The following is a 26,215-nucleotide window of genomic DNA, read 5'->3' as shown; positions in this document are numbered from 1 at the left end:
CAAAGGTTATTTTATGGCAGTTTAGGAGAGAGATGATGGCTGCAATGAAAAAAGAAATAGATCAGAGATACATTTTAGAGAATGACTTGACAGGACTTGATGAGAACTACCTGGGGAAGGCAAGGATGAAGGCGAAGGTGATATCAAAGGCTTGGATTTTAGGGTTGGACATTTAGAATAACTTCTAAGTTACCTCCTATCTCTCAGTATTGAGTCTCTATAAAATTTCAAATTATTACAGGTGTTTTGGGGATGAGGACATGAAATTACCCCTGGAAAGAACGCTTACATGAAGGATGCCAAGATATGTGGGATGGGCTGGCCTGGCTTCAGAGTAGATGGGACAGAAAGGTCCACCCTCCAGCCTACCAGGGTACTTACTACCTTTCCTCTTCAGCCTAAACTGTTCTCAGTAGATAAATTTAGTCAAAGGCAGCCAGTCTCTCCCGAACTTCTCTGCCCCACCCAGTTTCTCGGTTACCAAGCAACAGATCCTTGAGAGCCAGTATACTACTACTGAGCACCTGGGGTGTGTGCAGTGTCATATTTACACATTGGGCCATGGGTCTGGGCAGGGCCATTTAAGACACTAGCAAAGACCTGATCTCCATCAGTTTAATAATCTCAAGCCACACCTGAGAACCAGCTGATGCAAACATGTTTATTGAGCTAATAATCAGGCACAAAAGAGGCTGGGAAAGATGTTCCAAAAATATAGGAAAACTGTTAGGCTCTCTCTAACTCAAATACCTTCACTGAGGTGAAGCCCCCACCCCTCTAAACACAGTAGGGAATAGGCACTCTGCTCAAACATAGAGGGACAGAGCCATGGTGCATTAGGAAGGATGGGACTTAAGGCTTCTCTATGACAACATCAGGGAAAGCATAGGTTAGAAAGGCAAAGCCCATCTCTTATTTCCCTCAGAGACCAGGGGCAGGGCCTGGAAGTAATGATTCCTTTTGCTTCCTTTTCCTGTTTGCCTTTTCCAAGTGGTTATATTGTTGAGGTGTCGGGTGGAGATGGAGAGGGGCGCAGAGTCATGTCAGAAATCCTGTAATGAGAAACAAGAAAGGCACAGGGCAAAGATATGACTGCATGGTCCTACAGATGACAACTGCCCTTCTGACTTCCTCCCAGGGCTACTCCTAAAGCTCTGGACACAGCTGAGCGGGCAGGCCATGGGCTGTGGCCTTTCCACCTATCTGACAGATACACAAGTTACCTGCCAGAATCTCCCAAGGACACACAACTCCTCTTACCCTGCCTTCCACAGTCTGTTTTGGGGCCACTCACCTCAATGTTCAGCTCTGTAGAATCTAAGAGGTCCAGCCCAGGCTCATGGGGGGAAGAGTGCTAGAGAGAATGTGGTCAAAAGTCAGAAAGGTCCTTCCCTACTCCCATCACATTGCAAACAATCACAAGGTTTCCTGTCCAGTAACAAGTGTAAGGGCTGCAATAGGTCTCTGAAGCAGCCAGGAAGGGAAGATTAGCAAAAGCAGGGTGGGCAGGAGGTTCAAACCTAGACTTCCCAAAGTCATCAGAGAAGTGCCTCTTCTTCTGACCTGCAGACTAAGTCCCTTAAATTCATCCCATTTTGGAACCTGAGAATGGAATTTTCCCTGAGGGGATTTTAGGAAAGACTACAGAATTTTAATAGACACCTTGCTCTCTAGTCTCTGGTTTAAATATGTCATTGTCTATTTCTTCCTCCTGAGCATAAGACCTCCGTTCCTCTGCTTAATTCCATTCTTTCTCCCTCTTCAAAGAACAGATAAGAGAGCAGAATAATATCAGCAGTGGACACATAATCCTTTTCAGTTTATAATCCTTTCTGTATTTTTTCCATTTTGAATTTTGTGTAAAAGCTCCATTTTAAAGATGAGGAGGTTCAGAGGGGTTAAGGAGCTAACTTGATAAAGTGGTGAAACCATGCTTTTCCTACTAGACTGGCAGCATTTCCTCCTGGGGAAGCAATCAGGCTGGGGTAAAAAGGGAGTGAGTGGAGGAACAGACCGGGGCAGCCCTCTACGAAGACAGGAAGGAAGGCAGGATGCCCATGTTGCCGTGCCTGTGCTCATACATTATGAAGAGACTTATTGAATGGGCTGCAAGGTTGGACTAGATGACCTTCTATCTCTAGTTCTAGAACTCCTTTCACTTCTTAGATTCAGAGGAAGAATGCTTATTTGGAGATTGAGAGGGGGAATGCTATTCCAGTACTTTTTGGTATTTTAAAATTTATTTTCCCTATTTCTTTAATAAAGATAAAGTCCTAGCAAAATGCAAAGCAACTTACAAACCTCCCTCCTTTACTCTGTGATACTTTCAAAAAGTCCTAAGTAACGTTCAGAGACAAAGGCATCATTAGGACTGATAGAGCAGAATCACTCTAGTTTCTCTTTCTCATATTTGCCTCTAGTCCACTCACCTTGTCTAGATCTTGCCATTCTTCACCTGACTCATGCTGAGTTTCTACCTCTCCTCTGTCTTCGTCCTCTTCCATAAGGCTGAGTCTGAGGGCAATGGTATAAAGGTTTCCAAAGTGTTCTTTAAAGGGCCCGGAGAGTGTCTCAGAGGCACCCCAGGGGAGCAGCGGTAAGCAGTAAATAAAGCAGGGCTTTAGGTTCCCATTCCTGCTTTAATCAGCAGCCCTACCTTTATTAGTTTTACATATTAGGGTTCCACATTATATTAGAAGGAAATGTTCAGTGGCTAAAACAATTCCAAAAAGCATCAGCATAGAAGCATTGGATAAGGGGAGAATCCCTTCATTGTGGGTAACAGATCTGAAATGAAGATAGAAGATGAAAAGAAAAGCTCACCGAGTCAGTTGGTTACCCAGACCAGGACCTGAAGGGTTGAATGGAGTCTGGGAATGCCATGCACTCAAGAACCTTGACCTCTGGGTGCCTGAAAGGAGTTGGCTGTTGGGAATAATGTAGGATCAGTGACAGTAAATAAAAGTAAAGGTAAAAAGAGGAGGTAAGGTGGCCAGTACTAAAGAGGAGAAAAGCTCAGAGTATAGGGAAAAAGATAAAATGTAAAGCTAAAAAAAAAAAAAAAAAGGACAACGACGAGGAAAGAATTGCATAAGGACCCAAGAATGAGGGAGTGCTGTAGGGGAGAACAAAAACAGTAAGACAGAGATGGCAAGACACCAAAGTGGCAAATCAGACACCCAGATTCTCTCCCTCAGTCCTCACCGTTGGGTAAACTCTGATTCTGAGCTGCCTTCTTCTTCCATCTCTTCCAGCCCCTCCAAGGGCTGCCTATTCTTCACAGCTGTGGAGGTGAGGGTGGGTGTGGGGGGGATGCTGTTCAGTTGTAGGCTTTCCTCATGGGATGAAGAGATGTCCTCTCTGTGCTGCCTGGAGGAGCCTGAAAAAAGCAGATGTCCTTATATTAACTGTAGACCAGGTACTGCCACAAATGTTCTTACTTTTCAAGACCTGCCCAGGATTTGGTTAGAAAAAGTTAAGAAGGGAATGGAAAACCTATATGGCCTCATTATGTTATGACTAAAATATGAGTGTAGCCCTATGTACTAACAAGGCTTATAGAAGTACACGTATCTAGCTCTTTCCATCTCCAGCTGCCATCATGTAAATATTCACATCTCCATTACCTTCCCTTCATATGGCCATGCTTGCACAAAGAAACCAAGAACCTGGAAAGTGAACTGCTACTAGCTTAAGTGGAGGACAACAGGAAAGAGCCATACCCATGAGCTTGTAACCCCCGAGAGGAAAACTTGGGCCTCCAGGTGGGTTCTTCTAATCTCCCCAGCCTATTAATGGAGGCACTCAACCCTTGGGCACCTCCTCTGCTCCACCTTCACTGGCTTCCTTAGCCATTCAAGTTCACATCTTACATAGAAACTCCCAAATTCATTCCAGCTTTTGCCTCTCCCCTGATTTCCAGATTCCTATCCCCAGCTGACTGTCCAACATCTCCACCTGTAATAACATGGCTAATACCAAAGCCCTGATCTCACTCATGGCATTCCCATCTCACTTATTATCAATGCCATCCTTCCAACTGTTAGGCCAAAATTCTTGGGTGTCATCCTCAACTCCTCTGTCTTACATCACACATCCAGTTTGTCAGGAAGTCCTATTAGTGACATCTTAGAAATATATCCAGTATCGGGCCATTTCTCCTCCTTGCTCCAGTCTATCATTTCACGAAAATTAGTAACTTTTGTGTTTCAGAGGATACCATAAAGTAAATGAAAAGACAACCCACAGAATGGGAGAAAATTTTAGAATATCATATCTGATATGGGACTTGTATCTAAAATATATAAAGATCTCTTGCAACTCAACAATAAAAAGACAAATAAACCAATTTTAAAAGAAGCAAGGATTAGAATATTTCTCTAAATAATACAAATGGTCAGTAAACATATGAAAGATGCTTAATATCATTAGTTATTAGGGAAATGAAAATTAAACCGCAATTCATTACCACTGTGAGATAAGTAAAATAAAAAAGACAGATAATAACAAGTATTGGAAAGAATGCGGAGAAACTGGGGTTCTCATACATTGCTGTTGGGATTGTAAAATGATGAAGGCACTTTGGAAAACAGTTTGGTAGTTCCTCAAAACATTAAACATGGAGTAACCATATGACTGAGCAATCTCACTCCTAGGTATAGCTGAACACATATATCCATGTAAAAACTTGTACATGAATGTCCACAGCAACATTATGCATAAAAGTAAAGAAGTGAAAACCACCCAAATGTCAATCAACTGATGAATAAATAAAATGTGGCCTATCTATACAATGGAATGTTATTCAGCCATAAAGAAGTATGAGGTACTGATATATGCTAAAGCATGGATAAACCTTGAAAACATTATGCTAAGTGAAAGAAGTCAGGCACACGAGGCCACATGTTATATGATTCCATTTACATGAAATGTCTAAAACAGGAAAATTCAGAGATACAAAGTAGATTAGTGGTCTTGCCTAGGGTTGGGGGATGGGGAGAGTGAGGAATGACTATTTTTTTTAATATATATATTTTTTTATTAAGATATTACATATGTGTCCTTATCCCGTTACCCCCTATTCCCCCGCTCAAGCCCTCACCCCCCTGTTGTCCGTGTCCATTGGTTAGGCCTATATGCTTGCATGTATGTCCTTTGGTTGATCTCTCCCCGTTATCCCCACCCTCCCCTACCTTCCCACCAAGGCCTGACAGTCCAATCAATGATGACTAATATTTTTAAATGTACACTAGAAAACATACTAGCACACCAAACTTGTGATTTCTAGGATATCACTTAAGATCAGACTATATAAGAAAATCAGTTTAAAGAAAAAACCTTAGGTAAATTATATGATAGGTAGTGATCTGAAGGTAAAAAATCATGAAAGTTGTGTAAAAATATTTGAAATTTGTAAAATAACAGAATAAAAAATGTTAGGAAAGGGCACTGCAAATGTACAGATTTCTTAATTCAATCTTTGGTTTCATCATTACTTTCTAATTGATTTTTCATAGAGGTTTGCTATTTTCAGTTGGCTAAATAGACCCCGATAAAAATTAGTACCCTTAATGACAGTAGATGTTCAATGAAATATTTTTTTATTTAACCAAAAGCAATAGTTTGAAGGAGGCTAAAGACCATATGCTTCTTATCCAGGTAGTGGCAATAAAGGAAGTAGTGCTGGGGACCCTGATAACTATACACACAGCATACACACACTGCACTTTACCTTCAAGGCGCCTCTTCTTGGAGTGGGGGTAGCCCTGAGGGCTGCCCTCTGTTGTGTTCTCTACAGGGCTGAGGGAGTGGCAGTAAGTGGTGACTGAACCCCAGGGGTGGCTGGGTGCCTGGGAGACACGCTGCAGACACTTTTCCAGGTAGGACAGTCTAAGCAAGGGGTGGGATGAAGAAGCTGAAGTGACCACTGGGCCCTCACCATCCCCTTTTTCCCTAATCCACTTCTTTATCCACTCATCCATAACTTACAGTAGCTGCTTGTCCTGATGAAAAAGTCGGGGGGAAAACTCTGAAAGGAGCTCCAGGAATGCTAGATTTGGAGGCTGACCGGAGGAGCCAGATGGAGGAAGCTCAGACAAGGAAAACTTGATGCCTTCCCTTGGATGAGCAGAATTATTTTAGGAAGATAGTCCCTTCCCACTTCCATCGCAGAGCTGTCCAAGTATACCCTCCTCCTGTCCCCAGCTTGTCTCCCACAGCGACCCATCTACCAACTCGATTGCTCCTTCTCAACGTGCTTATCCTCCCCCCAGGACCTTATTCCCAGCTCTCCCTGATAAAGGCTTTGGGTTAGCCCTCTTAGGAATATTCAAGAGCACTGACTTCCAACTAATACGGGCTTACTTGTGTAGCATGACCACAAGGTCACGGTTCTGTAGCTGCTGGGGTCCAAAGCTCAAGGCAAACCTCCGTGCTAGGTCCCTCATCTCAATGAAGGCTGGAAGCTCATTCAGGCCCTGGGGCCCATGTTCCTGCAGCAGTTCTGTGTACAACTGTGTCCAGGAGACAGGATACATTTGGGGGAACAGGTGGAAATAGAGAAATAGAGCATCCCCTTCTTTGCCTAGAAATTCTAAAGGACTTTGGATGTTGTCATTTACATTTACTCTTTCTTTCCTCCCAGACACTATCCCTACTCCTGACCCCTGCAGCAGAGAGAGCCTTCACCCCTGCTCTATAACAATAAATAAAATTGTCTGTAGCAACCAAAGGAGGTTAAAGAGAACAGATTAAAAAAATTAGAAATTCCCTATCACTTTATTATTGGTACTCCTAAGTCCCAACTAATAGTTAAATTTCTATTGAGTTAGGGTGGAAGCTGCCTGTCGGTTAAAAAATACTTTCAGCTCTAGCCGAGTGGCTCAGTTAGTTGGAGCATTGTCCTTTGCAACAAAAGGTTTTGGGTTCGATCCCCCGTCGGGGTGCACTGTGGAGGCAATTGATCAATGTTTCTCTCTCACATTGATGTTTCTCTTTCTCTAAAAGCAATAAAATTATCCTTGGGTGAGGATTAAAAAAGAAAAACTTCCTATGTGTCTAGTAGTTATGAAGGAGACCTTCATGTAAAGCAATAGTGAAAATAAATCAGAAAGTTCCTGCTCTTAAGGATTTCATATCCTAAAGGGCTGGGGGTGGACAGAGAACCTGTATCCTATAGGAAGGGCATGTCATAGTTTTGGGCACTCTAGGCAGAAGGAAGTACCTGCTTCAGGCTCAGCAGCAGGATTCGGGAACAATGACTTCGGTCCATCTGCCTTGCTCTAGTTAATGTTTCCTTGATAATGTCACCATAGTCACTGTAAAACTGAGGGAGAGGAAATGGAGAAGATAGTGTTTGACTACAAGAGAAGACCGTTTCTTCTTCACATTCCTAATTATGTCTCCTTCCAAAAGTCAATCAGGTAGGGAAACAAATCTACGTATAAAACAACTTAGACTAGACCTTATCTCTAGCCAAGAGTGTAAAACCCCAAATAAATCAGAGTTTAGGCAAATAAATAAGGGAAGAAACTCTGCTCTGAGCCCCTTTCTTGGAGAATAGTAAGCCTGCTAGTGCGTACTCTTATCCAGCATTTAAGTTTTTACTAGTTTTCTCACACTACTAGACGAGAAGCTCCATGAACAAGGAACTTTGTCTATTTTGTTCACGACTTTGCTCTTAGTGTTTGGACTGGTGTTTGGCACATAGATACTCACTAAACAGAAATCAATGCAATGGTGGGTTGAGGAAACTTGAGATTCACATCTAGATATCAAGTGAAAATTGGTCCCTCTTCCATTCTTTGTTTTCCTTCCTAGATTACCCCATTCCATAGATTGGGTTCACAGAAATGGATATGTCCCCTCCAATGAATTTCTTCCTCCCAAATACCTTCCCCCCATAATTATTTACTATGAAATCTCTTTTCTTTGTTCCTTTATTCTAAACTCCTATTGCCCTTTCCCTCCTACTTCTCCCTTAACCGTGATACCACAATCTCTCCCACTCTCCTTTCTGTAATGCTACAGTGTCTGCATTCATGCCTGTGATCAGCTTGGTGCCTCATTGTACCTTGTTATAGTGTTTGAAAACATCTGAGGCTGCATCCATTTCCAACACCCCAAAAAGCAACAGCTTGCAGAACCCAGCCAGGAGGCGGCGCCGCTGATGCAGTTGCTCTATCTGTAAATGATCCTCCTGGGAATGACCTGGCTCATATCAAATACAGAATGGAAATATCAGAATCACAGATTTAGGCCTCTTTTCCTATTTGCCTGAGGCAGGCCCAAGCCCTAGACCCTTCCTGAGCCCCAAGTAAAGAATCCCTATACCCTTGACCATTTCTCCAGGCTGGATGAAGACGTGGTCCATGAGGAAGCTGGCTAGCTCAGACTGGAGAGTGGCTTCAGGAAGAAAGACAAGGGGCCTAAGGAAATCGCGTCCCCCCATAATCATCTGAGGGCTGAAGATGATGAGTATATCACTTAATAAGACAAAAGCCTGTTAGGGAGAAAAAAAGAATGCTTAAAAAGGACAAAACATTGATCAAGATCAAAATTACACAACTAATTTCTCCTTAGAAAGGGATTCCTCAAACCATAGAAAGACTTGTCTCCTTGGTCCCACTTGATTAAATGCTCACCTGTTCCTGGATCTCAGGATCCACATCTGAGAGGCAGCTCTGGCAGAGTTCACAGAAGGCTACCATCCTGCCCTTCAAAGTCAATAGCTGTTTCTGTGGAGACAGTGGCCTCAGGGGAAAGAATGAAGACACAGGCTCCTTCATTCCCATTCCCCCTACTCAGACCCATATTCACCTGGGAAGCACCTGATCCAGAAAGGTGGGTTAGTGTCCAGAGAATGGAAAAATAGACAAGAGTCAAGGCTGGCAGGATCACCTGTAACAACCAAATGTTACAAAAATGAGGGATGGGTCAGGAGAGTAAGGGGAAGGTAGGGAGGGGGAGAGATAGAGTAAGGAAGGGAGAGAGAGAAGGGAGAGGTACACACAAAGCAGTAAAAAGAGGCAAAAGGGGGAAGGAAGAGAAAAAATGAGGTTAGGGGAGATCTAATTCCTTTTTTTGGTAGAAAAGAAGTGGTTTCAGACAATCTTCAGATATTATTATCCTGAGTAAAAATGTCACCTCTCCCTAATTTATTTGAAGTCCTTTATAATCTCTCAGTTTTATTATCCTTGGCTCTCAGGAAACCGAAAGGATAGCTGTTTTTAGGCACTGGAAAGTACAGTACACCTTCCAAGAGTGAAATGGAAGGACAATGCACATGTGATCTTTCTCCTTTGTGGTCTAATCCACATCTCTGGAACTGGAATTTCCTGAGAGAGTTGAGAGATGGGGCCCTTAAAAATTCCTCTCTGCCTGCACATCTCCAACTTGTCTACTTGCCTGGCGAGGAACCGCTCCTGTGTCCACAGCCTTCTGGAGGAGTCGGTAGCATGGCTCATAGAGCTCCCATCGAGTTAGGTCATGAGCACTTGAGGGGGAAAGAAGGAAAGGGAAATGTTATACCAGAACAGAACAAGAAGAGTCAACTCCGTAGAAAACAGAAGAAATTGAAGAGGAAGGAAGAGGCTCACTTGTAGAAGGCAGAGAGGCGCTTCATAGTGGCTGCCAGACTGTATACCTCATCCTCATCTAGGAAGGACGACTGAGGACGAAAGAAGGTCCACAACTGGATTTTTCCCAGGAACTCACTGATCCAGTTTCCCTGCCTGTGGCCCGCTCCCACTTGAGTGTGGTGTGTTCTGTCATTCAGTCCACTCCTACCTGCAGCAGCTCTTCAAGTTCTTGCTGGAAACGGTCAGTGAGTAGATCCACTAGTTGGCTGCGGGCAAAGTCCACTCGGCCAAAGAATGTGAACTCAGGATTACAGAGCAGATAGAGGGCATGAGCTCCAGCCTCAAGCACTGCTGGGTCTGCATGCTTCACCATGACCTCCTGAAGTTGCTGTAAAAACAGCTCCAGGTGCTGAGAGAAAAAAGGGGGCAGAAGCTAGTGCTGTTAGAAAGTTGGGGAGGACCACTCTTCTGGAGGGGAGTATAGCTGAGGGAGGTAAGAAATTGGGTTGAATCAACCGAAGGACTTGTATACATGTATATAAGCCAAACTAATGGACATGGACAACAGGGGGATGGGAGCATGAGTGTGTGGGGCGGGGCGGGGGGGGGGGAGGTGGAGGTTAGGGGTTAGTGGGGGGGATGAGGACACATTTGTAATACCTTAACTAATAATAAAAAATAAATAAAAAAAGAAAGAAATTGGGTTGAAAGTATTAAACTTCAAAGACAAGATACCTAAGAAAGGGAAGACTGATTTTTCTGAAGCCCAGGCTTTTTGAAAAGAACCAGATACTAGCAGTAGAACCTTTGGCCCTAACAGGGAAGCAGCAAGGTAGAGGAAATACATCTTCCTCCTCACCTTCTCTAAGCGCCTGGTGCAATAGATGTTGAGGTCAAAGTAGTTAAGAAGCTGGAGCAGGGGAGCAACCTTCTCTGCATCAGCTGAGAACTGTGATTGAGAGGGAGACCAACTTATTAGCTAATATATTGTTAATTCTTACTCCTTTTCCTCGCGAGAGACCATTTTCTTTTCACCCCGTCATTCCCAGATGCTGAACAGTGGGGCAGTTCTACCTTGGCCAGGAGCTGAGGTAACAGGGGAATGAGGTGCTCAGTCAGCTTCACCTTGTCATCTGCTTGAATCTTACGTTCTTTAGGGGTTAAGCCCTGGAATTAGAGTCATTTGGGGGTGTGGGAAAGATGTGGAGAAACACTGGGTCCAGAGGGCATGTATGTGTCTCTCTCCTCCCCACAATCTTATCTATTTAGGAAGGAAAAGAGAATTCAGCTCCCTTCAGATTTTTTTCTCCTGGAAATGGAATTCTTTGAGGGGCAGAGAAAGGATAAAGATGGATAATACCTGTCTGGATGTAATATTGCCAATCAACCCACTCCACCCCTCATGCCATACCTTCCTCCCAGTGACCCGTCCCACAGGCGGGTGACCCTCTGAAGCTTGCCGAACACTGGACACAAGGATTTCTATCAGCGTGCTCTCCTGCACATCGCCCAGGTCTGGGTTGGCAGGAGGATGAAAACACAGAATCATAGATTAGCCACCTTCCATCTCCGTGTCTTCCCCCACCCTGTGCCGCCACTGCCCATTACATCTCTGCCTTTTACAATACAAGAAAGAAATATCACTTGATTTCCTACTAGGAGGTGAAAGGTACCTCCCACCCCTGGCTACCATATGATACGAACTCTGGTCCTTCTCCAGCAGCAAGCTTGTCAGACTCTCCCAGTCCTTCAGCTGAGACCCTGCACAGTCCCACAGGCTGTCTACTAAGTAAGCAGCATGGTCATGGAGCTGTGGAAGAAGGTATACATTAAGCTACTGAAGCTACATTATAAAACTCTAAGAAGTGGCACCATGTCCCTCCTTCCTATGGTGCCAGCTCCCATCCTTTTCTATCTGCAACTCTTATGGACAACAGCCAAACAACTCCTTCCTATACATCACCTCACTCTCCACAAAGAAGGACAGCAGGAGGTGGAAGAAAGTCCTCTGGGCGTGTGGACTTCGGCGCCGCTCTCTCCCACTCACTGTTCTTGTCTCATATTCAGGGTAGAAGAGCCTGGTTGAATGGACACAAGAAAAAGGCACAGCATGGGAAGAAATAATCACCATAGAGAGAAGAAATACTAGTAAACCAAGGAGAGGTATGAAAAGAAAAGAGGTGCAGACCTAAGGAAAGCCCTAAGGAGTTGAGAGGGAAAAAGACTCTGAGAGAGACTTTAATAGGTATGGGGCATTCTTAGCAAGAACAGCAGCAGGTGAGGGAGAGAAAACAACAGAGGATGGTGTTAAAGAAACACATGAAAGGAGCCCTACTCACTTCCAATACAGAAACTCCCCCGCAGCACAGGCCAGGGCTCGGTTAGAGGCGTACACAACAGGGTAGATGCTCTCACAGTCTGCATCTGTCAGCACCCCTTCCATGTTCCTGTCAAGAGCAAAGGAGAAAAAGCAGATGGATATGGATGTAGTCTTCTAGCACAACTAAGGATAGAAACAAAAAGATGCAAAAACAATGAGTATTAACTCACAAAGTACTTTTAAATGAAGTGTGGAAGTCAGAGGAGTATGGAGAGAGAGAAGATAGAAAAATTTCCCCCTGGAATTATTGCAACTTAGAAATGATCTATGTCTTTTAACTTGCACATAAGGAAGAGTCAACCTATGCTAGATGGAGGGACAGCACCCTGGAAAGACCTGTCTGATGGAAAGGTAAGAGTCTGAGATGCTTGCTTCCCCACTCCCCAGGACTCACTTAAGGATAAGTATTAGCAATCTGACAGCCTCCACTGCCACATCGTACTCTCGGTCCATGACCATGGAAACCATTCGGTCCTGCAAGAAGGAAAACATTGATAGAAACCTCACTGTATCCACCCCCCAAATCATGTTCTTTTAGAATTTGAGATTCCTAAAGAAAGAGAGTAGAAGCAGATGCTGGGATAGCTACAGATACTAGTATATCTAAGCAACAGAAATAGAAAGATGAGGTGGGGAAATGAGAGCCACAGGAAGGAATCAAGCACACAAGTACTGTCCCAATTTTACCTTGAAGCGGCTGGTAAAGAGCTCTAGGCGTGCAGTCAAGTCCCGGTTGCTGTACAACTCTTTCAGAGCCTTCAGGCATTTCAGACGAACCTCTCGATGCTATTGAGGAAAACGGAAGTAAGACTGACTACTCCTCTGCTCATCCTCACTGGGCCTCCGTATTTCCCCCTGCCTCAAATTACTCATTCTGAGCCTCAGTGTCCTCTATACCAAGGATTCTGAGGTACCTAAAAGACAATGAACAGCTATCTTATTATTTAAAAAATAAAAGGATCACAGCAGAACTCAGCAATCACAATGAGAAGGATCTCTGGTTATCACCCTAGCACCTGCATTACCAACCCATCAATAACGTTCTTTACTTTCTCCCCTTTACCCTGGCTTTGCGGTGTTTTATTCCCTGGATAGGTCTTTCTCCCTTCTTATCCTACTTCCGCAAGACAAGGTTCGGGGCCTTGATGGGTTGGTCACCGATGACTAGTGAGACACCTAAGTGGCAGGACTAGGAAAAGCTGAAGTGTCCTAGGGCAGGGAAAAGAATGAGGGGAATAGAGGAAAGGCAACTGACTCAATTCTCACCTTATCATGCAGGGTCCAGCCAATATATTTTAAATAGCTATCAGTGAGGAAAGAGCTACTGTAGCTTTGCATCCAAGACCCGAGCTCCTCGATACAGATAGCACGAATCTCAGGAAGGACATCCCTAGGCATAGAGAGATAAATTGTCCCTTATCACCTTCTCTCCAAATTCACTTTCCATCGTACCAGATAATCTCCCTGTCATAGAATTTCTTTTCTTGACTAAACACCATGTACCATGCCTTTCATTAACTCTTCCCGATGTAAATATGATAGATAAAAAAGTAAACATTTTCCTTCTGTTACCAGCCCATAAAATAGTTGATCTTATCCTCCCTGCCCCTTTTACAAACTGATTTTGGAAGTTAATTTAACCATTGGCCCAACAGTGTGTGTGTGTTTTACCTCCACTTCAAGAAAAGATTAAATTAGCTAAAGGGTTCTGAAAAGGTACAGGCTAAAATCTAGATAAGAGTGAGAAACAAATACAGATAATTTTTTTTTTTTTACTTAATTCTACCCGCCTTTAAACAGTATAAAACTCCCCACCTTTAGCATAGTGAAACAGCAGGCTGGGGTTGGAAGAGGCTTGCCAAGCTGTACACCCTCAGAAAATCCCTGCCTTTTCTCTCTCTGCTCTTATCCTCTCAAGTCTCTAGCCCCAGGACATGGGAGACAGGGAAGATATTGGATAAAGTTGGAGCAGAATATTCAGCAAAGCCCTATCCCCTTATTTTCTTTCCCAGAAGAGCTTATAAGATCCTTTGTAGATGGGGATAAACTAAACCTTACTAATTTAACATATTTGTTAGTTTTTGCTCTAGCTGCATTAGTTCTAAGACTAAACAAATAATTCTGAGTTAAGGAAGGGGCCTTGTTACTTCTACAGACTCTCTAACCAAGGACCAGCTGCTTCAACGAGAAGAGCCCATTAACCTACCTGTACCGATGTACAAAGACACCTCTGAAGAGGGCATTCATCATCCCCTCAATCTCCTCTTGGTGCTCTTGGAGCTGGAGGACAGGAAGGAACAGGTCAATTTCTCTTGTACGCCAGCAATACAAGGCCACAAAAATATTTTAAAAGTATGGCTTACACCTACTTTCTATTCATTACAGAACAGTCTGAACCTTGGTATTTTATGTTCCTTTTAAACCTAATTCTGGAAGAAACTGTATAGTCTACTGCTACCTCAGAGGTTTATGTTTGGATCAGCAGTGTCCCCCTCTGCACCTGGCTATTTTTACCATCTTTGGCTATTCAGAGGCCCTAGCTGGTAGTTACATTTTTTTGACTAACAACAAGTGAGAAAATGAAATTTTAGTAAATGTAGTCTGTTTGACAGAAGATGTGGAAGTAGCAAAAAATGAGAAGGAAGAGATTATATCAAGGGTGGGGAAAGTCCGGCCGTATAAGGCCAGGAAATCATTTGGTCTTGCCTACCAAGGCATTAGGGGTGAGTTAATTGTTTGACTAAATATAGCAAGCTAATTTTTAAGTTGATAATTCTGTATGGCTATGAATGATGTTATAAATATCCAAATGGCCCTTGGCAGAAAAATGGTTCCCCACCTGTAAATTTAAATCAATGGTTCTGAACTGAAGGCCCTCCCCAGGGGCATTTAGCAATATTGGAAGACATATTTGGTTGTCACAACTGGGGGTTACTATTGCCATCTAGTGCTAGAAATCAGGGATGCTGCTAAGCATCCTGCAATATCAGGACAGCCCCTGCAAATGTCAACAGTGCCACTATTAAGATACCAAAGAAAAAGAATTATAAGGAGAATTACAAGGATTACAGGGTATCAGAACTATAAAAGAACATCCTTTAAGATAACTAACACTAGCTCTTCAATAAGTCAATATGTATATTGTAGGAAAATGGGGAGAGGCAAAGGTTCTGTTTAAGATTAAAAGAGACTTAAGACACATAACAACCAAATGTAACACATAGTTCTTAATTAAATCATGGTTATAGCTAACCAAATATAAAAACCATTTGGGGAACACATGGGGGAATTTTAATATAAATTGGAATTAGAATCTATTAGGGAATCATTGTTAGTACTTTTGGATGTGAAAATGGTATTGGGATTATGTATAACTATGTCATCTTTTAGAAGATATATTTAAGTCTTTAGGTAGAAATACCAGTATGTCCACAATTTACATAAAATAGTAAAAAAAAACAAATGAGCAAATATTAGTTAAGTCTAGATAATTTGTATATAGTGTTTGTTCTAGCAGTGTCTCTATTTTTATGAATTTTTGAAAATTTCAAATTTAAAAGAAAAAGGAGAGGGAGGGGGGAAGGAGGAAAGGTAGATCATCAGTACCAAATTATACAGAAGTTTGGAAAAGGGAGATTGAGAAAAGCTCATTGGCTATAGGGATTAGAAAGTCACTGGTTTGAGAAAAATGAGAATGGAAGCTAGGCAGCAAAACGCATTTAGGTGGATATAAAGATAAAGTTAGGAAATACTTTCTCAAAAAGAGTAGAATAAAAGAATGATTCAAGGGCTACATATAAGTGGAGACAAGAAACAGTGGGGAGAAAGAGATTAAAGACAAAAAGGGGGATACCTGATGAAGCAAGAGCATAGAGAAGTAAAAAGAAAAAGACACTAGTGTATTCTTATAATACAACGTGCCTAAGATTTGAGATAGAACTAATACATACAAGATTTAAGAGCATACTCACAGTGAAAGCTGAAAGAAAGAATGAGGGAAATAAAAAGGTTCCTTCTCTAATGATTTAGCACAGATGAAATCTTTGGCAGGCTTGGGAAAATGATCAATTGGTATAGTTAGACTGGTGAGTTCTACCACCTCATGGTGGGGAAGTCTCAGATACCAAGGCAGTGTGTGTGTATGTGGCAGGGGATCAGTGTCTAACCTCATAATGGACACAGCTGTTTAAAGGTTTAATCAGTGTTAAAGATTCTGTTAGGGCTTATGTCCTCCAGTGGTCTTTTTTAAGTGCCAGGCTAGGCAACTTACTTATCTCATTTAATCTTCATTAAAAGGTAGAATTATACCCTTTTTAAAGAAAAGGAACTGAAACTTAGAGGTGTTACACAAGACCATGGAGCTAGTAACTAATTGGAACAGAATTTAAACTCAGGAGTTACTGAAAGGCCTGTACCCTTTCCATTCTTTAAAAACTTGGCTCCTCCACATCAGTGGTTGGCCTTAGTAATCTTGTGGTGATCTGTTTATTGTATACTTGACAAGAACTTAACTCCTTGCATGATATGTAGGCACAACACCCAAATACTTCTGATAATGAATGCAGACAAAGGAAACTGAGCAAAAGTGGAATTATAGAGAATTCTAAAATTTACTCTAAATTAGAAATTATAACAATTGAGCCCACATCCCAGAAACAAGATGAGCACGCAAAGACCTCTGACAGGATGGGTCTATTGAACTATTGCCAGTCTCCATTATTCATGATCTGAAAGGGTGCTTGGGGACCTGTGCCTTCCAAGAGAAAAGCGCTTGGGGACTGATAAGGCGGGCTGTGGCAACAGTGAATGAAAGATGGAAGAGAGGGAGGGAAAAGGCAGGGAACACTTCTCACCTCTTTGCGTTTCTCCCACAGGCTCTCCAGCCGCTCAGGTGCTCTCTGTGCTGGACCCTTATTTCGTTCAGCCTCATACTGACGCTGACTGTTGTCTTTGTGCAAACTCAGTTGGAGGGCTACTCTTACCAGAGAGGTCATTAGCTTCATGGCTTTGAGTCAGGAAAAACAAGATAAGGCAATCATTACTTAAGTCAGGGGAAAGAGGGTAGGTTAAAAAAAATAAGGGAATAAAAAGCAGTGAAAATGAAAAACTAGAGCAGTGTGGCCCTCAAATCCCAAGACTATTCTAGAGTGGACTTTTCTTTCTCCCTAACCCTATTTGGCTTTTTTAAACTCAGCATATTCCCAGTAGTGAGTTATGAGAAACATAGTAAAGCTGGAAATGGTCACTGTGTTCCACCCTTTTGTACAACTCCACTAGTGAGAAACTAAATTGGAATTGGGATAAAAGAAGCATGGCCTTGAAATAAAGAGCTAAGATGCAAGTACAAAAGAAGATCCAAGACTGGAGAACAGAAGAAAGTCCTAACAATCCACAGGAGAACATTTATAGAGTTAAATGAGTGCTCACCAGCTAGGGTACTAGTGTGACGAAAGGCGCGGACTTGGGAGTCTGACAGGCCAGTGAGCAGGGAGATGAGGTTATCCATAGGGAAGCCATCATAAAGCAGGCTGTATTGGCACTGATAGACCAATGTTCTCACAAATTCACAGAAACTACCCTGGAACTTCTTCCAGGAAGGACCTGGAGCTGTCAGAGGATAGTCTCCTGAGTCCTACAGAGGGTTTGAAAAGAATGGGAACTTTATTACCAGGTCTATGAAGCCATAGGGACGCTGGATGCCAAAACCCAATGTACAGTCAGGTCAGTGTAGCTTAGTGGTTGAGCAGCGACCCATGCACCAAGAGGTTCTAATTCGATTCTCAGGGCACATGCCTGGGGTTGTGGGTTCGATCCCCAGTAGGGGGCCCACAGGAAGCAGCTGATCAATGTTTCTCTCTCATTGATATTTCTTTCATTTTTTTTCCTTCTCATCAATATTTCTATCTCTCTCTCTTTAAAAATCAATAAAAGCATCTTTTAAAAATCCAATGTATAGTAAATATATTATCTCTGTTATACCTCATTTCTTGCTTTCTCAAATCTAGAGGCATATTCAGATAATATCTATGGATCCCTTTTGACCCCACAAGATTGAACTTCTAAAAGCTATCACATTTCCCAGAATCGAAAGAAGGGGATAATGAGTCTTGTGCTTTGAAATGAGTAGCATAATGATCTTGGTCTTCTCTTTCCACCTCATTAAACTGTTCTGTTAGGTGCCGGATGATCTCTGAGTTGGACATCTTCTTGAACATCTCAAGGGTCACAGTGCCTAAGGAATGGAAGAAATGAGGTATTTACAAGGAAAATAACTGAACACCATGACTATTTTTATATACATCTGAAGATGCGCTAGGGAATATATTGAAAAGAACTTAGGTGGGTAATCAGAAGACCCAAATCTGCTATCATCTAACTGTATATCTGCAACCATTCTAGAAAACCCAAAGGAATCAAGCAGTGGAAAACCGCAGTTATAAAAAATTTCCCCTCCGCTCCGCTCCCCCCCAAAAAACAGATTCTGGATTCTTATAATACAACATGCCTAAGACTACCTGGCCCAATAAATTAGGTCAAGGCCTCTGCTGGCCCATAGCTTCAGTGAAGAAATATGCTCTGAAGTGGCTGAGAAATAGGAATAAGAAAATAAGCCCTAGCCAGTTTGGCTTTGGATAGAGAGTCAGCCTGAGGACTGAAGGGTCCTGCGTTCGATCCGGTCAAGGGCATGTATTTTGTTTGCAAGCACAGGCCCTGGTCGGGGCTTGTGCAGGAGGCAACCAATTGATGTGTCTCTCACATGGATGTTTCTCTCTCTCTCTCTCTCTCTCTCTCTCTCTCTCTCTCTCTCTCTCTGTCTTTCGCTCTCTCTCCCACTCTCCCTAAAAATCAATGGAAAAATATCCTCTGGCAAGGATTAACAAAAATAAATAATATTTCATCTAGAGAGAGGAAGACTAAAAGATATCTGATGGGACCATTTTAATTTGTGAATATTATTAGTATGATTATTTTTCCACAAAAGGTCTTGTCTCCAAACCAATATAGTTCCCTACTGGATCTCTATTTACCAGTTACAAATATAGTTAAATAAGTGAAACTTTTCTTATGCTTTAACCTTCTTTCTTCATTTAGGAAATGCCTAATCCTACTCTTCTAAATGGAAGTTTCATAACACAGGAGCAGAAGACTAGAGACCAGAAACGGGTAGGAATTTCCTCACCTTTACAGCCACAAGATCGGATAAAAAAGTTAATGAGCTCCAGGAATCCTGAATCCTGGTTTTGCTTGTAGCTCTCCAGCCACTCATCCACCAAAGACTAGGAAAACAATATGGATGATTTATATTTTTGGCACTATGACAGACTATAAGTCCTGTGTGATCTTCCCAAGTGAAGCATCTAAATTTCTGATTAAATGTTTTAAAAGTCTTTTAAACTGGAATGAAAGGTGAAATTCCATATGGCTAAAAATAAAGTGAAGGTAGCAATCCTTAGAGATAAGCAAACTGACTGTTGTCCTGAAGGTTTCTATTAAACCCTGAGAATCCTGACTTTCTGTCCAGATGGCTACATGGAAATCAGAGCATAGGAGATTGAAACTAAGCATTTTCCAAGAAAAGTAGTTCAAAAAGGAGGCTCCTGCATAAAGCTAAGTCCTGCAAAGAGTCACATCCTTATGAAAGCAAGAATGAGAAATAAACCTACAGGTCAGAAGAAGACAAGAAAGCTAGCCAGCTATGACTTTAGTGTGAGGTGGAGAGAAAAAATAACTGTCCCTTGAGAATTCATAACCATAAACCAGCTCTCAGATCTAGATTTTCAGTCCATATTCATACTATCTATATTATCAGAATAATCTCAATTAGAGAATTTAATTAAAAGTGATTGTGGAGTATCCCCAGTTAAATGCAGATTACTCTCTTAAAAACCCAACTTTAGCCCTAACCGGTTTGGCTCAGTGGACAGAGCGTCGGCCTGTGGACTCAAGGGTCCCAGGTTCAATTTCGGTCAAGGGCATGGATACTATAATGGAGAAAATATAGAACATTTTCATCCTTACAAATTGTTGTAATAAGCCAGGGGTCCTCCAACTTTTTAAACAGGGGCCAGTTCATTGTCCCTCAGACCGTTGGAGGGCCAGACTATAGTTTAAAAAAAAAACTATGAACAAATTCCTATGCACACTGCACATATCTTATTTTGAAGTAAAAAAACAAAACGGGAACAAATACAATATTTGTATTTGCATGTGGCCTGCGGGCCGTAGTTTGAGGACCCCTGTAATAAGCAATGCCAACTTAGACTGATAGCTGACTTTCAATAGCAATAAGGGAAGTTAGAAGGCAGTGGAATAATATTTTTAATGTGCTAAGAGAAAAAATGTCATCTTAGAATTCTATACACATCAAAGAATCTTTGAAGAATAAAGTAAAGACAGTTTATACAAGCAAAGAAATAAGTTTGTTAACAAACTAAAAGAAAGTTTAAGGGATAAACATTAGAAAACAAGAGAACGATTTTGTATGAAAAATTTGAGATTTTAGAAGGAATGATGAACAAAGAAAATGATAAAAATGTAGGTAAATATAAACAAATATTGTATAAAATAGTAATGTCTCATTTTCTGGGAGAGGAAGAATAGATATAACTAAAACACTGTACACTAGCATGTAAATTGGAAGGGGCAATTGGAATTAAAATGTGCTTAAGTATTTGTAGAAGATGTAAATACAAAAACAAGCAAGGAAAGGGGAAAAAAGAGACGAAAGGCAGGATAAAGTGAAAGTATACAAAATGGTAGAAATAAATTCAAATATATCAGTAGGGACAATAAATAAAAATGAATTAAACTCTCTTGTGAAAGGAGAGATCGAAAGAATGGATTAAATCCAGATATATGCTGTATGCAGAAGACAATTCCAAACATACATAGAAAGTAAAGAGGTAGAAAAAACACTAGGCAAATATTTAAAAAAAAAATAAATAAATAAAGCTAGCCCTAGTTGGTCTGGCTCAGTGGATAGAGCATCGGCCTGCAGATTGAAAGGTCCTGGGTTCGATTCCAGTCAAGGGCACATGCCTGGGTTGTGGGCTTGGTCCCTAGTAGGGGGTATACAAGAAGCAGCTGATCAGTGATTCTTTCTCATCCTTGATGTTTCTATCTCTCTCTCCCACTCTCCCTTCCTCTCTGAAATCAATAAAAATATATTTTAAAATAAATAAAATAAAGCTAATGTAAACATGTTAATACAAAACAATTTTTTGTCTTAATGTTTACAGATAAAGGAATGTCAATATCTCTATATATAAAACCCTAATATGCAAATAGACTGAAAGGCATAACAACCAAACAACCGCTATGACGTGTACTGACCACCAGGAGGCGCATGCGGATCATGGTGGGCATCAGTCGCGGAGGGATGGTGGAACAGGTGAGCGGGGGCGCTGGCCCCACTCACAGCCATAGCCAGTGCCCAGTGCCGGTCCTGATCACTCGGGGCCATCAGCAGTTGTGAGAAGCAACTGCCAGCACTGAGGGGCAATTGGGATAGTAGCCGCAGCTCGCACCTGCCACCAGCACCGGCCCCGCTTGCACCTACTGCTGGCACCAGCCCCAAAGGCTCCGCACCGTCAACAGGTACAAGCGGGGCCAGCGTCGTCAGTGCATGGGAACGGCACTGGGAGCGAGGGCGTGGCGGGAGGGGCCAGGCAGGGGCACGGAGGATGGGCTGAGACCTACTCTTTGCCCACTACAGCCTCATGGCCCACAGTTCCTTTCAAGGTGCATGAATTCATGCACTGGGCCCCTAGTAATACAATAAAAGGTTTGATTTACCAGAAAACAAAGCCTCAAAATATTTAAGGTAAAGATGGGTATGAATACAAAGAGTGTAATTGAAAAAGTCACCTTTTTACAACTATCTCTGTAATTGATATATCAAACAGACAAAAAAAACACAAAACCCTCAAAACCCCCTTAAACTAATGGTGGAAATATCAAAACAGTATCACATTTAACACTTTGATCTCACCTAAGAGAACACTTGACCCAACAACTGGAGAACACACATCCTTCAAGCACATGTAAAATAGTTTCTGGAAAAGGACTAAATGCTGTCATAAAGCTAGTCCCCAAGTTTCAAAGACCTTATTTTCTAACTACAATGCAATAGCGTTAGAAATAAACAAAAATATAAATAGAAAAATGCAATGCTTGAAAATGTTAAGCTTCTAAAAACTAAAAATCTACATTACATATTAACATGGGTGAATCTCAAACAATTAAAATAATTAAGTCACAGAAGACTATATAAAGAATGATTCATTTGTTTAAATTACAGAACATTTACTGGTGATAAAACTTTAATGTAAAGACAAGGAAATGATTAATAGAAAATTCACTGTAGTGGTTATCTCTGGGTGGTGAGGGGACTGTGAGGGTAGGGTAGAAGGAAGATATATAAGGGTCTCTATAGCACTATTATTTCATTTCTTGAGCTAGGGCTGGAATTCTGGGTGATCATTTAAAATTTTTTACATACTTAAAAAATGTTTAATATACTTTCAGATGATAACAGAATTATAATCAGCTATAAAAAATGTGAGGAGGAGCCCTAACTGGTTTGGCTCAGTGGATAGAGGGTCGGCCTGCAGACTGAACGGTCCCAAGTTCCATTCCGGTCAAGGGCATGTACCTTGGTTGCGGCACATCCCCAGTAGGGAGTGTGCAGGAGGCAGCTGATCGATGTTGCTTTCACATTGATGTTTCTCTCTATCCCTCTCCCTTCCTCTCTGTAAAAAATCAATAAAATATATTTTTTTAAAAATGTGAGGAGGGGAAAACGGAATTAGGTATAATTGTCAGTGAAACTAAAAAGTGATAAGGGTGAACAAGTTGCCACCCATATCCAAGCTCTCTTTCTAGATTATCCAATGCCTCTCCCTGCTTCACTGCTCTGTGATAGTTAGGAAAGGAACAATCTCTCTCATCTAATAAGGTCTCCCTTATTTCACTTCATGATCTTATCTGTCTTTCCTGATACAGATTACGTTCACTAAAATGTCCACGTTAAATCAAGTTTGTAGACACTTGTCCTTATCTTTTCACCCTACAAAGGGTGTGATGGTATCAAGAAACAGAGTGAGACACTGTTTTACCTGCATGTCACTTTTGGCACCTTTCACAGCATCAAAGAGATCACTGGCTGGGGGCTCTGATTCTTTCTGGCTATGACCACGTATCATTTGAGACCCCTTCTTAGGATGTTTTGCCACCTAATAAGTATAAAGAAATAAGGAATATTTTTTAAAAGTGACGTTAACATGTGGTTTCATCATCACATAGGTAGGCTTAAGCTGCCAATTATACAGCAGAGTTTGAGTTACTGCTTAGATCTGAAATAATTTTTATATTGTGAAAATTTTCTCTTAAAAAGCCCCTTAGCCCTATTCTTGTTCCTCTGAATCCTAATAACCCTTCTCTTTTATTCTTTTCTTTTCAAAAGTTGCCTTCTTCCTACTCTGTCTCTTAAAACTCTTTTTTTTTAATGTTTTTATTTACTTCAGAGAGAGGACGGGAGAGGGAGAGAGAGATAAAAACATCAATGATGAGAGAGAATCACTGATCGGCTTGCCTCCTGAACACCCCCTATTGTGGAACAAGCCTGAAACCTGGGCATGTGCCCTGACCAGGAATCAAACCGTGACCTCCTGGTTCTTGGGTCCATGGTCTACCTCTGAACCACACTGGCCAGGCTCTTAAAAGTCTTTAACAAGTCGTCCTTTCATCAAACATATCTCCTGAGCCTCTTTGAGATTTTCTTTAGCTGCTTCCCAGACCAGATTTGAAAACAAAAAATTGACTGACTCACAGGGGTTGTTTTGAGTGGTCGTTTTGCTGCTCTCTTCTTCATATTGCGTCTCCTGCTGTCTTCAAAGTCACTGCCTTCATCAGCTGACAAAGAATCACTATCCCTATGAGGGAATGTGGTTCTCCTTAAATACAACACCCCAGTTCCTCCACAGGAAAGGGTAAATAAATTATAATTTCTTTTTATTTCTAACTGTACCCCCTTCTCCATGAGAAAAATATATTCAGATTTTCTTCAGGAAGACATGAGCTTACTGTTAACCAGTAAGGACAAATTCTTAAAGGAAAACTCACTTGAATAAAGCAATGGCGATGAAGAATGAGAACCTAAAACCCTTTACTAATAGTCTCTAAATCTATACCAGTATATATAAAAGCCTCAGCAACTGTTACGACTGAACGACAGTCAAGCAGTCGCTATGACGCACACTGACAATGCAGGAGCCAACCTCCCTCGGCTGGCAAACCTCCCGCCATCCCTCCCCCTGTCCGCAGGCCCGGTCAGACAGGCCCCACCAGGTGGCAGGCAGGCCCCCAGACCCTGGCCGCCCCGGCCCCGATGGGGACTGGGCGAGACAGCCCCGATAGGCTGGCCGGGGCCTAGGAACCCCACCTGCACACCCCCTACTGTGGAATTTTTATCCCATGTGCACAAATTTTGTGCACCGGGCCTCTAGTAAGAAAATAAACTGATATTTACTTAAGCAGGCAGAGGGATCACTGCTGTGTGGAGACAAGTGAGCATGGCTTGGGAAGTCATAGATTACTCATACATAAACAGGAGATTAACATGGGCCTGAAGTTAAATTCCACCCCTTGAAACAAATTCACATGTCTTACTGATTCCCATTAAGTTTATAACATAGATATAATCTGGTTCTCAATAGCAGTACTGTCAGAAACAGAAATGATGTGGAGGAGGTCAACTGAAATAACCAGGGGATAAATCAGATGTTTGCATAGGATTATTTTTTTCTGGAAAGATTAAAAAAATAACCTTCACAGGAAAAGCTCAAAAATGGCCGAAACCGGTTTGGCTCAGTGGATAGAGCGTCAGCCTGCGGACTGAAAGGTCCCAGGTTCGATTCCGGTCAAGGGCATGTACCTGGGTTGCGGGCACATCCCCAGTAGGAGATGTGCAGGAGGCAGCTGATTGATGTTTCTCTCTCATCGATGTTTCTAGCTCTCTATCTCTCTCCCTTCCTCTCTGTAAAAAATCAATAAAATATATTTAAAAAAAAAAAGAAAAGCTCAAAAATGGTCACAAGTAAGGATAATTGGACCTGTATATAAAATCCCCAAATAAAAGCACTGAAGGACACCAACTGCAAAGTGGTAGTTGCCTATTACACGTCAGGCAACAAAGAACTTGCGTCTTCCCCTTCCCCTGCGTCCCCGCTCCCACCAGAGGCTGCCCGCGGGGAATATACACACGTGTTCGAGAAAGGTTTGCCGAGCTGGGGGACAGATTCAGACCAGCATGTGTTACTCCTGATGCCTGCAACATGTAGGACAGATAAAAACTGCCAGCAGCGCTGGACCGAGGCCCTGCTGTGAACCAGCAGAGCACCTTCTACTATGGCGTCGGTAAAACGACAGAGGGAGAGCTGCCGACCGCGCAGGCGAAAGCCAGACAAGGTAACAATTTTTTGCGCCAACTCCACTCACCCCTCTGAAGTCTGGTCCGAGTCCCTGTCATCCCAGGGCACATTGACATACAAACTGGAGGCAGACAGGCTCCTCTGTCCACCTCCCAGGGCTCGCTGCAGTGGGGAGGACATACTGCCTGAGGAGGAGGAGGAGCTATGGCGCCGGGAGGAGGCAGGGCGAAGGGTAGGCATGGTGGTCCCGCTGGAGGAGGAGAGAGAGAAAATGGCTCCGATCCTCCCAGCCACCCCTTTTCTTTCCAAGGGAACCGCTCGGAACTGGGGGGGCGGGGGGTGGGGTGGGCGGCACACACAAATAGACAGTCTTGACCTAAGGCACCAGGGCAGTAAAGGCTACAGATGCAGACCGGGGGCCGGAGCTGCTTCCCAAGGGCAGAGCAAGGAACGCGCCAGAGCAGCTGAAAGCGGACCCCACTTCCGATTTGGAAGCGCAAACTGCCTGGTGCAAGTGAACCAGCAAACACGCAACAAACAAACATAAAAATCGAAAAGCACCCAGACGTTCAATTTCTAGAAAGTTAGTACTACTTGATTCCACATGGAATGGAATGGGACATTTTTAACGAATTGGGGGGGGGGGGGCGGGGAGGCGCCATTAGAATAGGGCCAGAAATGCTGAAGGAATAAAGGAAAGTCCGCGTTCTCTACTTTCCCAGATGATGGTACTTCTGACCCTCCCTGGGATAAGTTTCTTTGGGCTGAGGAACCTTCTAAACGCTCACGAGACTATCAGTCTTTCAGGTACGGAAATGGGAGAGGCC

The 26,215-nt window shown here is 42.5% G+C and overlaps 1 protein-coding gene across 1 annotated transcript; it reads right to left on the bottom strand.

The window, feature by feature from the left end:
- Positions 1-658: 658 nt before the first annotated feature.
- On the bottom strand, positions 659-25,671 carry STAG3 (stromal antigen 3). The gene is made up of 33 exons (XM_036309564.1): positions 25,456-25,671; positions 23,789-23,891; positions 23,076-23,192; positions 19,139-19,235; positions 18,114-18,190; positions 17,386-17,590; positions 16,812-16,963; positions 14,165-14,238; positions 13,225-13,348; positions 12,646-12,744; positions 12,353-12,432; positions 11,918-12,025; positions 11,542-11,656; positions 11,283-11,388; positions 10,990-11,093; positions 10,653-10,745; positions 10,438-10,527; positions 9,787-9,987; positions 9,597-9,667; positions 9,406-9,493; positions 8,818-8,898; positions 8,643-8,735; positions 8,332-8,500; positions 8,072-8,208; positions 7,223-7,324; positions 6,364-6,512; positions 5,989-6,117; positions 5,732-5,889; positions 3,205-3,379; positions 2,824-2,925; positions 2,430-2,514; positions 1,295-1,354; positions 659-1,052 (listed from the first exon to the last, which is right to left on the bottom strand). Exons 1-33 carry the CDS (start codon positions 25,626-25,628, stop codon positions 1,044-1,046), a joined length of 3,726 nt encoding a protein of 1,241 aa, XP_036165457.1. The 5' UTR covers positions 25,629-25,671; the 3' UTR covers positions 659-1,043.
- Positions 25,672-26,215: the final 544 nt, after the last annotated feature.

Source organism: Myotis myotis, unplaced genomic scaffold, assembly GCF_014108235.1.
Source record: "Myotis myotis isolate mMyoMyo1 unplaced genomic scaffold, mMyoMyo1.p scaffold_m19_p_5, whole genome shotgun sequence".
Taxonomy (NCBI): domain Eukaryota; kingdom Metazoa; phylum Chordata; class Mammalia; order Chiroptera; family Vespertilionidae; genus Myotis; species Myotis myotis.
The sequence above is the reverse complement of the archived record's forward strand: the minus strand, read 5'-3'. Positions and strand labels throughout refer to the sequence as shown.